This window comes from Xenopus laevis, chromosome 9_10S (assembly GCF_017654675.1).
Source record: "Xenopus laevis strain J_2021 chromosome 9_10S, Xenopus_laevis_v10.1, whole genome shotgun sequence".
Lineage (NCBI taxonomy): Eukaryota > Metazoa > Chordata > Amphibia > Anura > Pipidae > Xenopus > Xenopus laevis.
The window spans coordinates 39,458,694-39,473,972 of record NC_054388.1 but is presented as its reverse complement, the minus strand read 5'-3'; the positions used below and the strand labels follow the sequence as shown (position 1 = coordinate 39,473,972).

Sequence of the window (15,279 nt, the reverse complement as noted above, 5' to 3'; positions counted from 1 at the left end):
ACTATAAAAAAGAAAAAATGAAGGCCAATTGAGAAGTTGCTTGGAATTAGACATTCTATAACATACTAAATGTATCAATTTAGAACGGTTTGGCACCCCCCCCCCCCCCGGGAGCTGCTTTAGAAGGTGAAAAATTTAACTTTACACCTCAATATTAGAAAAACAGTCACAAATAGAAAATAGAAAGTAATTGGAAAAAGTCTTTATTTTTGGTGATCTATCTGAAACTGAAAAAAGTGTTTGAAGGTGAACAACCCCTTTAAAAGAATTTCAGGGGGAAGATGACAAATGAGTAGGTGGAACAGTATGGAAAAGTGCACGCAAGGAGGACAAGTGTAATAAATAAGTATAAATATATAGCCATATGGAAAGAACAAATTGCCTCGTTTGGAAGCTCTGGGCTGCAATCAACATGCTGTATTCTGCATTGAGCACCAAGTCAAAAAAATAGGGCCCCAGTGTGGACCATGTCTCCTTTCTACTTTGCACCGTTGAATGATATGCAGAGGAAGAGAAGTGGCCACTACATGCCTCCCCACACTCATGCCCCTCACTAAAATAGCATTGACTGACTGAGCCAGCTCTGGATAAGTAAGGGCAACTACAGAGGCCTTCAGCTGAAAGCAGTGTGTAATATGTAAGGCAATGCCTAAGGACTGTGGGCTTTATTTTGCATGCTGTAAAAAAAACTTTCATTCCTTAGTCCAATCCTTTGCACTTTGGACCTTCCTTGTACTTTTGTACATTCCCATGAACAGTATTCCTAAGCAATGAACAGACAGCTCAGCCCTTACACTTGACATGCTCTTCTGTGTATCTGAGAAGCCATGAGAAATCTAGATAAGAGGCCTTGAGTGGACTAATGCTTAGAGGGATCATGTCATTATTTTTATGGGATAGTTTTTATTATTAAATTACACTGTGTACATTGCACATAAATCATTATCCCATGTAAAATGTTATGCTTGAACGAAGAACAGTATTTTTTGTGTGTAGGCAGCTGTTATTTTGCCTGATCATGTACTTTCAGGATGGGCAGCACTTCATATTGGAACTGCTTTCAGACAGGTTATTGTTTCTCCTATTGAATGTAACTGAGGGCAGTCACTATTGGGTTAGCAGGACTTGGATTTTTACAATTGAATGGTTTTCCCATATCTGCCACTAGGTGGGGCATGGAAGTTAGGGAGCTTTTATCTGTTTATAATACACAAAAGCCATGAATATCTTGTAAATTATATCCTTATAAACGGTGAGTTCTGATGTCATTTCTGTCACATGACTCACTGAAACGTGTGTATTATAATAAAGTACCCCCAGTTGCAAAATATGAGGACCCTCTCCTTATGATCTTCTATCCAAACTGGTGGCTGATTGCAAAGTAATTAATGTTAAAGGACAAAGAAAGAGTTCTACGTTATACCCCAATATGTGAAACAGCATCTTTGCCTGTACCTGATCACTAACTTTTGTTTAAAAAAAAAATAGAGATCATGTCTCCCGCAGTCCTCTCCTATGTCATAAAGATGACGCCGGAAGTACTTATTACTGTGCATGTGCTTGGTGCAGGAGCATAGAATTATGGGTATTTCCATTAAAGGAAAACTATATCCCTTAACAATGTAGGTCTCTATAAAAATATATTGCATAAAACAGCTCATATGTAAAACCCTGCTTATTCTAAATAACCCATTGCCATAATAGTATTCCTTTTTTTTTTAGTAATACAGAGGGAGTCTTCAATTTGCATTCATCCAACTTACATCTCCAGATGGGGGCTACTACAGTAACATACTATGGTTTGCTTGACTTTTACTAGGGTTTAGCTTTACTAAACCCCAATCCCCTCTGGTGTGTATTGTCTACTATGGAGCACAGAAAGGTAAAAATAAATACTATGTTAAGACAAACATCTGTCTTGTTGCTTTTAAGTAAATGTTTATGGTTCAACTCACATACAAATTCAACTTAAAGAGGTGGTTCACCTTTGAGATAACTTTTAGTATGAAATTCTAAGACAATTTCCAATTTGTTTTTATTATTTAAGGTTTTTGAGCTATTTAGCTTTTTATTCAGCAGCTCTTCAATCTGCATCTTAATCAATCTAGTAACTAGGGTCCACTTTACCCTAGCAACCATGCACTGATTTGAATGAGAGACTGGAATATGAATAGGAGAAGCCTGAATAGAAGGATCAGTAATTAAAAGTAGCAATACATTTGTAGCTTTACAGAGCATTTGTTTTTTAGAAGGGAGTCAGCGACGCCCATTTGAAAGCTGCAAATGGGAAGAAAAAGGCAAATAAGGAAAACCAAATGAAAAGTTCTTAAGAAATAAAGACTTTTTTTTAATTACTTTCCATTTTTTAGGTTTTTTTCAAAATCAAAAAGTTAAATGTTCGTGTCTCTGGTGTTTGAGTCTGGGAGCTCAGTAATTCAGGTGCAGACTCTGAACTGTTTGAATTTTGCAACATTTAGTTGCAACATTTCTCTGCATCATCTCTGGAGTATTAACAACTATTGTATCAATTCTAACAGCTGCCTGTAATGAAACCCAGACATTCTGCTCAGCAGGGACAAAGATAAGAAATGTATCAACTAAATGTATCAATTTAGAACAGTTTACAGGGTCAGCGACCCCCCTCCCTAGAGCTGCTTTATAAGGTGAGAAATGAAACTTTACACTTCAATATTAGAAAAACGGTCACACATAGAAAGTGATTGGAAAAAGTCTTTATTTCTGGTGAACTATCTGAAACCAACTGAACTGAAAAAAGTGTTAGAAGGTGGACAACCTCTTTAATATGCCACTTAATATGATATAAACTATCTGTTGCTTAAGTATTAATTTTGAGGGTATGGTTTTCCTTTAAAGAACTAAGCATTTTTTTCTATGAGACTTCAGATCAGGAAAACTGGGCACCGATAACATCACTGGAGGTATGCCTGTAGATGGGGATTAACTCTTTACCAAAGTTGAAATGTTGTGGTTAGCCCTGGCCCGGAACCTGGCACTAGCAATATTGACAGAGGTGCACTGCAAGAATAGAGTAGGACTGGACTTTTTTTGTTGTAAAATAATGGAAATGGGGAGGGGGAATAAATGTTAAATTTAATTACTTATTCAGTAAACTTTACTGCATTCTTTTAAAGGAACAGTTCAGTGTGAAAATAAAGACTGGGTTTGTGCAAAAAGAAAAATGTTTCTAATAGTTAGTTAGGCAAAAATGTAATATATAAAGACTGGAGTGACTGGATGTCTAACATAATTGCCAGAACACTACTTCCTGCTTTTCTAACTCTGATTTAGACTATAAGGGGGGGGGGGGGGCAACATGGGACATAACTGTTCAGTGAGTTTGAAATTGATCCTCAGCATTCAGCTCAGATTCAAAAGTTATGACCCATGTGCCCCCCCTCAAGTATCTGATTGGTTACTGCCTGGAAATCCAGGAAGGAAATGCTTGAACCTCCACCATACATCTTTATGGGTAATGCAAACTGTTTTCTATTTTGTAACTTATTCTCTCTGCATGACAACTTCTAAGCCCACTGCTTCTTGGTACACCTAGTTTGGCCTGCAGTCAGCTACTGCATGCTGAAACTTCTGACATTGCATAGGCTGTTTATCCATGTGATGGCAACTGGGAGCTTAAGGGAACAAACACCAAGTGTTTTAAAGAAATGAAAATATATTGCACTGGTAAAACTGGTGTGTTTGCTTTAGAAACTCTACTATTTTATAAAACAAGCTGCTGTGTAGCTATGGGGGCAGCCAATCGAAGCTGAAAAAGGATACACAGACGATAACAGATAAGCTCTGTAGTATACAATGAGATTCTTCACAACTTATTTGTTATCTGCTGTGTACCCTATGCTTGAATAGCTGCCCCCAAATATATATATATATATATATAAATATATATATATATCTATATTTATGCGTAGGGTGGCACACCGCTTCAATCGTTGAGAACCCAGGTGCACGGTAAAATCATGTATGTAATATTCAAAAAGACCAGCAACACTGGGAGTTTTGGTGAAACAAATCAAACGTCTATATTTTTTATTTGTATATGCACTTCAAAAATATAGAAGTTTGATTTGTTTCACCAAAACTCCCAGTGTTGCTGGTCTTTTTGAATATTATATATATATATATATATATATATATATATATATATATATATATATATATATATATATATAAACTATAGTTGTTTTTGTGTGCAAACACACCAGTTGTACCAGTGCAGGGCAACACTACATTATATTGTCACTCCTTAAAACCACATTTTCTGGTGTCACTGTTCCTTTCAGGGGAATCAAGTCTGTGTTTTCATAAGTTTCATCTTTCCTGGACCCCACCAGCAAAGACTTGAATCACGTTCGTGATTGTGGAGCCATGGTACATATTATAATGGTGGATATAGAACTGTGTCGAGTATCTTGGCAGTGCAAATTCAAGTACAGGTATAGGATCCCTTATCCAGAAACCCGATATCCAGAAAGCTCCGAATTACGGAATGGCCGTCTCCCATAGACTCCATTTTATCCAACTAATCCAAATTTTTAAAAATGATTTCCTTTTTCTCTGTAATAATAAAACAGTAGCTTGTACTTGATCCCAAGTAATATATAATTAATCCTTATTGGAAGCAAAACCAGCCTATTGGGTTTATTTAATGTTTAAATTAATTTCTAGTAGACTTAAGGCATGAAGACCCAAATTACGGAAAGATCCTTTATCCGGAAAACCCCAGGTCCTGATCATTCTGGATAACAGGTCCCATACCTGTATTACAAAATTACACGGTAGAATAAAGGGATTGTTTGGCAAAATTAGCCCTGGATCAGTAACCCTAAATAACAGTTGAGTTTGCTGGTGTAATGCAGTCAGAATAATACAAACATCTTATTGGCATGTCGTCTGATGTGGCCAAGTGAAAGGCCCCCCATCTGACAGAAAAGGACAAAATACCCCACAAGGAAGTAAGGAGGTTCCTGTATCGCAGTGAATAGATAAACTTTGTTTAGGGTAATTGTGGCAGGTTCAGCTTTAAACTAAAGCATTCTCAACAATGAGACCAACACTAGAGAACAAACTTTTATTTAACATGCAAACTTCAGATTTGAAACTATGATCAGACTTCTTTTTCAAACATTTTGCACAACAAAAAGAAACAGACTTGTTCATCCTAAGTGATCAATGACTTACAGCTGGGGTCCCAGTGGGCATGGGACAGACAGCTAATGGCTTCCAGTGTGAGTGGCTTGCTTAGGAGCAGAGACAAAGACACCGCCTAGGTCAGTGATGGGTATTTTATGCCACTTATTGATGAATCGCACTACCCAAGCCAAGTGATTCCTATTTTAACAGTTGAATTGCTACAGGTAAGTCAATAGCAGTAACAGTTCCCCTTGCCTGAAGCAAGAATTATTGTATTTTGGTCCTGATCTTTAGTAGAAAGCAACTGCAAAAACCCACATGGATTGTAACATAGCTGGTGCCATGGGCGTGGTAATCTGTAAAGTAGACTTGTAAACTAACAAAACAGTGCAAAGAGGAACATGTTACCAGGCAACTGCAGTTCAGAATGTGCCCATTCTGTCAATAACACTTAAATAATACTGCAAATAAGGAAATATCATCCGGAGACTGATCATCCACCATGTCACAGTTATGGAGGAGGAAGAGACTTCAGGATCAATAAAGAAGGGTCTAATGTCTGGAGCTGTTGGGTTTATCTTTTTAATCTGTACTAGCATTTGGAAGAATGAATCCCTTCTACTACTTAATCCATCAAGATTGGCAATGAGTGAGGTGTTAGTGCCAAAAGAATAACCCAGACGGGAGTTGAGAGAGCACGCTCAGAAGAATGAAATAAAGTGCTGTGAGGGTCTCTTTCATCCTCCATCTGCAACGGCGCAGCTCAGAAAGAACATGTAAACAATGTGGATCTTGGGAGTAGTGTCACTTTCCACTCTGAATCACAGTCTAAGGGAGAGAATGGATTTGGGGTCATAGTATCCCCCATAGATTAGGTTCTGGAAACTGGTCCACTTCTCCCACCTCTGTGTTTGACTCCTCCCCCAGCATGAATGATAACTTATACCGAAGTCTGACCTTCTCCTGTGTTTAAAATACAAGAAAAGTGGTGTGCAACTAAAACAATAGAGTTTGAGAAAACACTGGCAAAAAAACAGCAGCGTGATTACCGTAAGATGCATAGAAACAAAACACTTAGGATCTCTTTATCAGGTATCTATAGATATCCTATAGCTGTAATCCATAGTCATCATATTCAGCCTCTACAACATACCTTCAGTGGGTTTGACAGTAGCATGACCTGTGTGATGGCTGCAGGGGGGTGGATAGGATTAAATGGCAACAGGTCTGTCCCAGATGGAGGCTGCAGTTTAACTTTCATGGTCTAAAAATAAATAATAGAGCCATTTACCAATATACCTCTTTACAATATGGCTGGAAATATGCTCATATCTTGATGGCTTACCTTGGGCACGGCTGCTTGTAGTTGAATATTCTGAACTGGCATGGGGGCTGTGTTCAACATGGAAACCACCACCACCAATACATCGGGCCGACCAGGTGGACACTCCTTGGCAAAGTGCAGGAGGACCCGGAAACCATTTTTGTCAAAGGCAGTTACAGGAAGAAGTGAGCCTGTAATGTGAGAACTTATTTTATAATAGCAGCTTCTCAAGATTCTTGAGGCCTTTGCTGGAGGGGCTAAAGCAAAAAATACTCACTGGGTTTTATTGTTTCCAAGGGGACATTCACAGTAGAAAGAGATATATCGGAACATTTCTGGGGGCTTCCTTGTTGCAGTGGAAGAAAAAGTGGACTTCCTGGAGCCACAGGCAGAGGGCACTGTGCAGCAACATGTACAACCCCCATAGGGAGTTGAGGTCTTACATGAACAGCAGATGAGCTGCTTGGAAAGAACAATTTATAATCAATGACAAATACATATCGCCAGTGGTTGACTAAAGCAGAAGGTGTCCAATCCATTTTAAAAATACCAAAATAAATGGAAAATCTCAGAAGGATCCTGGGTGTTCTATTTGGATGGGTGGAGGAGGGGCAATGCTGATATACAGCATGACTTGTATGACATGTAGCTTACCATATAGCTCCTTCCAGGAGCTGCTGTCCAGTAGCTTCCAGGGGTACCCTGCCTGTTGGTGGGACTGATGTGGGAGCAATTAGGGGTCCTGTGGGCATACTACTAAACAAAGTAGCAGAGCTATGTGCATAATAGATTGGAGCAACAGTAGATGGGCATAAGGGCTGCAGGGGCATTGCCTGCATTTGGTAAACTGTTGTTGGGGCCATGGGATCACAGTCTGGTCCTGCAAAGAAGTCTAGTTCACTCTTTTCCACCTGAAAAAGAAAGAGAGATCTCAGGCCCTATCACCCTAAACATCTGTGCATATATTATTCTGTGGATATGTTTTTTTTTTACTACTTAAAACTAGATATTCTGCCACATAATAATACCCTCCATGCGATGATCAACTGCTAAGAGATACAAAATCTGAGGTGGTAGTGATGTTTTAGCAAAACCCAATTTCATTCTATGAAATACTCGTGTGATGGTGTTACTTGCATAAATGGTGAAGCTGTATACCTGAAGCATATCACCCATGGTGTTCTGGGACACATTGGATTGTGTGTTTTGTGCTGGATCGTCCAAACCTGGAGGAGAATTTTATTATAAATTAAAGGAAAGGAAACCTATTCTGAATTCTACCCACCCACCCACAGTGAAAAAGGGAAACTGCACACCAGTGATCTTGAAAATAAAATTGATTGAAGAGAAAAAGTCAGAAGACTAGGACACACCCACATACATGACTACATACAGCTTGTCAGTTTGTATCCCTACCTAGATGCAAAAGCTCCTCATCTAGCAGACACAGCGAGTCTGATGCACTTTTCATCTGAGTGAGAAAGTGATCTGTGTTGGAGGAGTATCCACGAGAGTGGGTGGAGACTAGTGGAGGAGGAGGGAGAACAGGAATCAGTGCAGGTGGCTGCTCTGGCTGTGCTTGTTCTGTTGGCATTGGTGGGAATGGCACAGGATCTGTTTGGGTGGTTAATTCTTCCTCAGGGTCTGCCAGATCGATGAGAGTGGAAAAGTCCTTGTGGTTGGTGGCTCCTAAGGAAGAGGGTACAAAGCCCAACCATTTAAGTACGAGTCGGAAAGGAAAATGTCATGGGCAACAGTTGCTGATTGAAGGGAAGTGTAAGGTAATACTATATGCAAACAAGGTTCTGGGCTGTAGGGCTGGTAGCAATAATGAATGGATGATATGTGACCAGTAGTGCATTGGTGTACATAGAGGGAGAAATATTTTCAAGCTTTAATATTAAAGTGGTGGATTTAGAGCAGACATGTAATGTGAAACAGGTTGTAGCCACAAGAGGGCAGTAGTTGTACAGGTAACAATAAAAAAAAAAAAAAAGCTGCACCAAGGGAAATACCTTTTTTTCCATGTGCATCTGGAAGATTGATGTCCCCATTGATATCTTGACCTTCTAGTGCTTTTCTGTACAGGTTGATGACCCGAGATAAATCGTCACTTGCCTGCAAGATGTCACCTGCGTAACAGATTTCAATGTACAGGAGAAATTTTAAATCAAATCGAGATGTTATATACTTCATAGAATTAGGAAAAAACATTCTAACACGTATATTCGCACTTACCCAACGCACTGTCGTTATCCTCTGTCTCACTTGCCATTTTGAACAGGGCAAGCCTCTTCATTTCACACCTTTCGTAAAGTTCCTGAAGCACATATTAAAAATGAAGTATTGGCTAAATTAAGCTGCGTTACCATGAAAAGCTATGGGGAGATTACTTTGAGAAACAGACACTGGTTACACTTCTTTATAGGGATGCACCGAATCCACTATTTTGGATTAGGCCGAACCCCCGAATCCCTGGCGAAAGATTCGGCCGAATAACGAACCAAATCCTAATTTGCATATGTTAATTAGGGATGGGAAGGGGAAACCATTTTTTACTTCTTGGTTTGTGACAAAAAGTCATGTGATTTTTCCCTCCTCTCCCCTAATTTGCATATGCAAATTAGGATTCTGTTCGGCCGGGCAGAAGGATTAAGCCGAATCCTGCTGAATAATACCGAATCCCGAACCAAATCCTGGATTCGCTGCATCCCTAGTTCTTTAGCATAGAGATGTATGAACCCTGCATATAGAAAGGACTATGCAAATGCCTCTGCCACCATGCTTGTATCTTCTCTGATCACTGGTCTCTACATCATAGCGATACAACTACACCAATTAAGAATAGAACTATACAAGTCTGGAGTCCTGGACAATCTGTAGATTATGCCAAATGCCAGAGCTGCCTTATGTACTGTACATATAATTCTATGGCCTAATATGAATTTCAGTCTGGACATGGTTTCTTCTGCTGCCTGACCTTAAACTGTTCTAAGTATCCTGTTTACCTTCATAAGTTCCTTGTCCCCATCTGAAGAGTCGTTGCTATAATGTGTCAGCATCTCCTGCAACAGTGTCACATTGTTGCTCACCTCTTCCAAGGTGTGAGTACGCTTACTTGCTCTCTGCATACGCACTTCATCCTAAGATAGTAAGGAATGTAAGAAAACTGCATTTGAGAAATACTGGGATCATGGAATGGTACTGTATATTTATACATGGAGAACAATGTTGTGTGGCTGATGGATCTGCAGGTAGGGCATTTTAAACATTCATGTGTAAAACAAAGGTTAACAAATTGTGGGGCAGGATTCTCCTATGGACGGACTCTGTCTGATAGATAACAGGCTAAAAGCTTATTTGCGGTAGTAGATACTCCTGGAAACAGAGCAGGCCTACCTGCAGATGGTGAACTATACCAAGCAAAATCTAAACCTGGCAATACGTCAGGCAACATGCACATCAATGTATTTATAAGGAAAAAACAGCACAAGTACACATTGCTATTTTGCCATACCACGAGAGACAGACTAACATAAAGTTTAAATCAAAACTCTGAGTTGTCTGATCTTACAGATTCCGTCACAACAAAAAATCGTGGATACAGATATCTATCAGGATATGTGTTTAGCATACACTGTCCATAGGCACAGCTCTAATAACCTGCACATCATTAAAATGAAACATGCACAAACCTCCTTCACCATGGATTTAATCAGCATGTTTGCTTCCTGAAGATCATCTGGGTTCTTACTTTTCAGCAGTTTGGCCAAAACCTAAAACAAAGAATCATACACGGAATGTTAGAATTATTAGGAACTTGATGGAAAAGGATAGTGAACTTCCCCGGTTTCTTTGTCAAACAACAAAATCAATCTACAGCTGTTCTCACCCACCCGGGATCTCTCCTCATCATCAAATATGGGATTCTTGGGTCTTGTAGGAGGGGAGGGAATCAGGGTGCGATCCACAGGGATTTCAGGGTCTGCGAGAACAATACCTGTTTAACAAAGATTAAAAGGGTTAAACAAGGAGACACTGAAAAGTTTAAATAAAATTATACCGGACGGATATACTCACCTTGCCTTTTCAGCATCTGGTAAGCTTCCTTGACCTTGGTCTCCTCGGAAAGGGCAACAGTCCAGCTATACAGCAGACCAATCACTTTACTCTTTACTTTCTCTGAAATCCTGTCTCCGAGATACTGCAGAGTGGTTAAAGAATGACAATGAGGCACAAGCAGCAACCAATCCTCTTGCTGCAGTTGGGGGGGGGCAAGAAAAAAAAAAGACTCAGCCACTTACCTTCGGCGACACAACTTTAATCAGCTCATTTAGGAAGCGGAACTTTCCCACTTCACTATGAAATCTCCTGCCGCAGTTCTTCATACTGGCCTCCAGCACCTGCAAGGAGAAAGTCTACATTTCTATAGGAGGTCTACACCTAGCTAGGGTTACAACCTTTTCCAAAATAATATTCTGACTGGTACCTGAAGGGGATTGGGTGGTAGGGACTGGGTGCCATGGGGTGGGGCCTAGTAGGTCAAGGGAAATTGGATATACTCGAAGTGAAAATTGAGGCAAAATGAGGATACAACAAGGTGGGTGTGGAAAGCAGGTAAAGGGTTAGTAAATCTGGTTGGGTGGCAACCCTATGCGTTGCCAGATTAATCCATTATAAATCTGCTGACAGACACACCCACAGATAAAAAAACCCACACACATTACAGGGAGACTTGACAACACACACACAATGACAGTACATGTATAGTAGTGACGTGCGGGTCGACCTGCACCCGACCCTAACCTGTCCCCTCCCGAATCACACCCAGCCCAGGGCCACTCCTGCTCTCTTTTTATAGACCCGCCTAGTAGTGATGTCACAAAAGGGGTGGGGCAGGCAGAGGTCTATAAATTTCAGTGCCAACAGTACTAGGTCGCAATGATTTTGTGCCGGAGTCGGCCGAACCCGCCTGACCCGCGGGTTTCCGGCCAGCCCACACATCACTAATGTATAGACACATATTACTCACAGTTAGGGCCTGCAAAGCTTCCCATTCTTGCGGGGACTGGATTTTGTGTGCTAACAGCCTGACGGCAATCTGAGGGCTGAGAGGAGAATGTAATCAGGCACATGTAGGAGGCAACCCAGTAACAAGCACAGTTAATTGTTCCATGTATATTCATAGACAGTGACCAAAGATCAGGTGACTGGAAGTCTGAGCAAGTTACAGCAACCAATCATTAGTTAGCATGTACTCTTCTGGTGCCGGCAGAATGATGAATGCACACACCTGATTGGTTAAAGTGGGTTACTGGCCTCTAAAATACACGTCAAAAGCAGATTTTCTACAGTGTTGGCACCTCACAGAGCTTTACCCATAACCCCAAAGAACCCCATAATAGCAAAAACATACCCCTCTAGCTCCTTGTTGACTTGGTCGCAGAAGCTGATGATATACTCCCAGTCCTCCTGTCGGTTGCAGGGGTTTGTGGCTTTATCTGCAAATCAGCCAGTAACAGAGAACGTGTCAGACATTAGAGTAAACAGAGAATAAGCTTTTACTGGAGATCCAAAGGAAATCACCCCCATATGTCTTGTGGCTTGGGTAGCAAAGCCCCGGGCACCACATTTAGTGGAACACCGCAGTCCTCAATTATCAGTTACACACAAGCAGAAAGTCATTTTCTAAGAAGTACATTTTCAATGACACTTTTTCGTTATAATTTTGTCTAATGAACTATTAAAAGTTTATCAGATATATACAGAAAAAATATACATAACAAAAATGTGTTTAAAGTGGAATCTGACCCTTCTTATCAATTCAATACATAAAAAGATACAACACATTTTAAATTGAATTGGGTTACATAGTTACATAGTTAAATTGGGTTGAAAAAAGACAAAGTTCAACCCCTCCAAATGAAAACCCAGCATCCATACACACACCCCTCCCTACTTTCACATAAATTCTATATACCCATACCTATACTAACTATAGAGCTTAGTATCACAATAGCCTTTGATATTATGTCTGTCCAAAAAATCATCCAAGCCACTCTTAAAGGCATTAACTGAATCAGCCATCACAACATCACCCGGCAGTGCATTCCACAACCTCACTGTCCTGACTGTGAAGAACCCCCTACGTTGCTTCAAATGAAAGTTCTTTTCTTCTAGTCTAAAGGGGTGGCCTCTGGTACGGTGATCCACTTTATGGGTAAAAAGTTCCCCTGCTATTTGTCTATAATGTCCTCTAATGTACTTGTAAAGTGTAATCATGTCCCCTCACAAGCGCCTTGTATTCCAGAGAAAACAACCCCAACCTTGACAGTCTACCCTCATAATTTAAGTCTTCCATCCCGCTAACCAGTTTAGTTGCACTTAGTCTCTGCACTCTCTCCAGCTCATTTATATCACTCTTAAGGACTGGAGTCCAAAACTGCACTGCATACTCCAGATGAGCCCTCACCAGGGACCTATAATTATGTTTTCATCCCTTGCGTTAATGCCCTTTTTATGCAAGACAGAACTTTATTAGCTTTAGTGGCCACAGAATGACACTGCCCAGAACTAGACAACGTGTTATCTACAAAGACCCCTAGATCCTTCTCATTTAAGGAAACTCCCAACACACTGCCATTTAGTGTATAACTTGCATTTATATTATTTTTGCATTTATTAACATTGAACCTCATTTTCCAGTTTGCTGCCCAGTTTTCCAACTTAGACAAATCACTCTGCAAAGTGACAGCATCCTGCATGGAACCTATAGTTCTGCACAATTTAGTATCATCTGCAAAAATAGAAACAGTACTTTTAATGCCCACCTCCAGGTCATTAATAAACAAGTTGAAAAGTAAAGGACCAAGTACAGAGCCCTGCGGTACTCCACTAACAACACTGGTCCAATTAGAAAATGTTCCATTTACCAACACTCTTTTAGCCAGTTCTCTATCCAGTTTGAAATAATATGTTCCAGGCCAACATTCCTTAACCAGTAACCTTTTGTGTGGCACTGTATCAAATGCTTTAACTAACTTAAAACAAAAGATAAGCAGAAAAATGTGATCCTTTCGAATAAATACAAATGTTCTCAATCCTTGCCCTGGGTTCGGAAAATGTAAGGATTAATGTGTTACTAAGGGAATTTGGAGGCATGACAATTTCCCATTACATTTATTAATATAGAGTTGTTCGATTCGATGCAGCATACGATTATGTTTCTCGTGAATGAAACACGTTTAACATGGAATGAAGGATTTTGCCTTTTGCAAGCCTTTCCTACACTGAAGAATGGCCTATTATAGCTGCTTTCCAATTGGCTGTCATTATGTATAGCAGGGCTGGAACTAGGGGTAGGCAGAGTAGGCCCTCGTCTAGGGCGCAATCATGGGGGGCACACTTTTAAGAGAATTTTTTTTTTAAACTGGTTTGCATGGCCTTTAGTGTGATGGATTTTTTGGCTGCTGCTGGCACAAGTACAGTCTGGGGGCAATATGAGGGATTGTCTGCTGCTGGCTGAGGTATATGGGGCAATATGGTGTCATGTACACAGATGTTTGGGGCAATATGATGGATTTTTGGCTCCTGCTGGCACAAGTATTTGGGGGCAATTTTGTGGATATTTTGGCTGCTGCTGGCACAGGTACAGATTGGTGACAAAATAAGGGATTGGCTACTGCTGACTCAGGTACATGGGACAATTTGGTGGCTGCTGGCACAGGTACACAGATGTTTGGGGCAATATGATGGATTTTTGGCTCCCTCTGGCACAGGTACAAATTAAGGGCAATATGTTGGATTTGCTGGCTGCCGCTGACATAGGTACAGATTGTGGGTGACAATATAATGGATGTTTTGGCTTATGCTGGCAGATTGGGGGTATCTGAGGGATGGACTGCCATTGGTACAGGTACAAATGGAGGCAATATGATAGGTGCAGGGGTAATATGAATGGTAAGGTGGGAAATGGTAATGCAGGACCATGTGTGTGTGTGTGGGGTCACTGATTAAAACCCTTGCCTAGGGTGCCAAACTACCTTGGCCCGGCCCTGATGTATAGTTTCTCTATTAGTGCCCTATCTCCTCTGCCTCTGTCTAGCTTACATAGCGCTATATAAATAAATGATGATGATGATAGAGAAGTCTGAATGTTACTGATACTCTTATTCCTTCTCTTTCTATTCCCACCTTCAAACCACTGCCAGGTTGCTAGGGTAAGTTGGACCCTAGCAACTAAATAGCTGCTGAAATTATAAACCGGAGAGGTGCTGAATAAAAAGAGCAGATTTGTGAGGCTCCCAAGACAAGGCCTAACTCGGAGGGGCGATAAAGCAGGGCTAATATAGAGGCAATGATGAAGGTGTCCATGCAGCTCTGGGCAGATGGGTGTGGTCCTCGGGGACCTCTACTCGTTACCATTGTATAAGTTCAGTCTGGGTGTCCTGTCATTTAGGAGCTGTATTATTTATACCGAGGGCTTCCCCCCCCCCCCCTGCTTTTGGTATAAACGAGGAGGTTCGTGTAAGAAGGAATAAGCAAGACTTTACATGAGTGTCTAACACTAAGGGCGGCACTAAGGGCAGAAACTAGGGGTTACTTCCTCTCCCCTCAGGGGTGTCAGGGTGAAGTGTTGTGACAAGCTGTGGCCCCCGGGGGTCGCTAACACTCACTCAGCCAGGACTCCAGTGTCTCCCCGTCACTATCAGCCATGGTTTTAGGCTGGGACTCCGCCTCCATATTGTAAGTCTCGCGAGACTCTGACCGCAAGCCGCAGAATGTCA

At 40.9% G+C, this 15,279-nt stretch overlaps 1 protein-coding gene across 2 annotated transcripts; it reads right to left on the bottom strand.

Moving 5' to 3' along the window:
- Window positions 1-5,093: 5,093 nt before the first annotated feature.
- gga3.S (golgi-associated, gamma adaptin ear containing, ARF binding protein 3 S homeolog) lies at window positions 5,094-15,274 on the bottom strand. 2 transcript variants are annotated; one of them, XM_018238514.2, is made up of 17 exons: window positions 15,169-15,274; window positions 11,910-11,994; window positions 11,526-11,601; window positions 10,798-10,896; window positions 10,574-10,697; window positions 10,390-10,493; window positions 10,189-10,269; window positions 9,502-9,636; window positions 8,732-8,813; window positions 8,509-8,625; window positions 7,910-8,182; window positions 7,652-7,719; window positions 7,148-7,404; window positions 6,771-6,955; window positions 6,515-6,684; window positions 6,323-6,433; window positions 5,094-6,132 (listed from the first exon to the last, which is right to left on the bottom strand). In XM_018238514.2, the coding sequence occupies exons 1-17, from the start codon at window positions 15,233-15,235 to the stop codon at window positions 6,022-6,024; spliced, it is 2,145 nt and encodes a 714-aa protein (XP_018094003.1). In that variant the 5' UTR covers window positions 15,236-15,274; the 3' UTR covers window positions 5,094-6,021. The 2 variants fall into 2 exon arrangements, with proteins under 2 accessions (XP_018094003.1, XP_018094004.1); XM_018238515.2 differs by having other exon boundaries at window positions 6,771-6,952.
- Window positions 15,275-15,279: the final 5 nt, after the last annotated feature.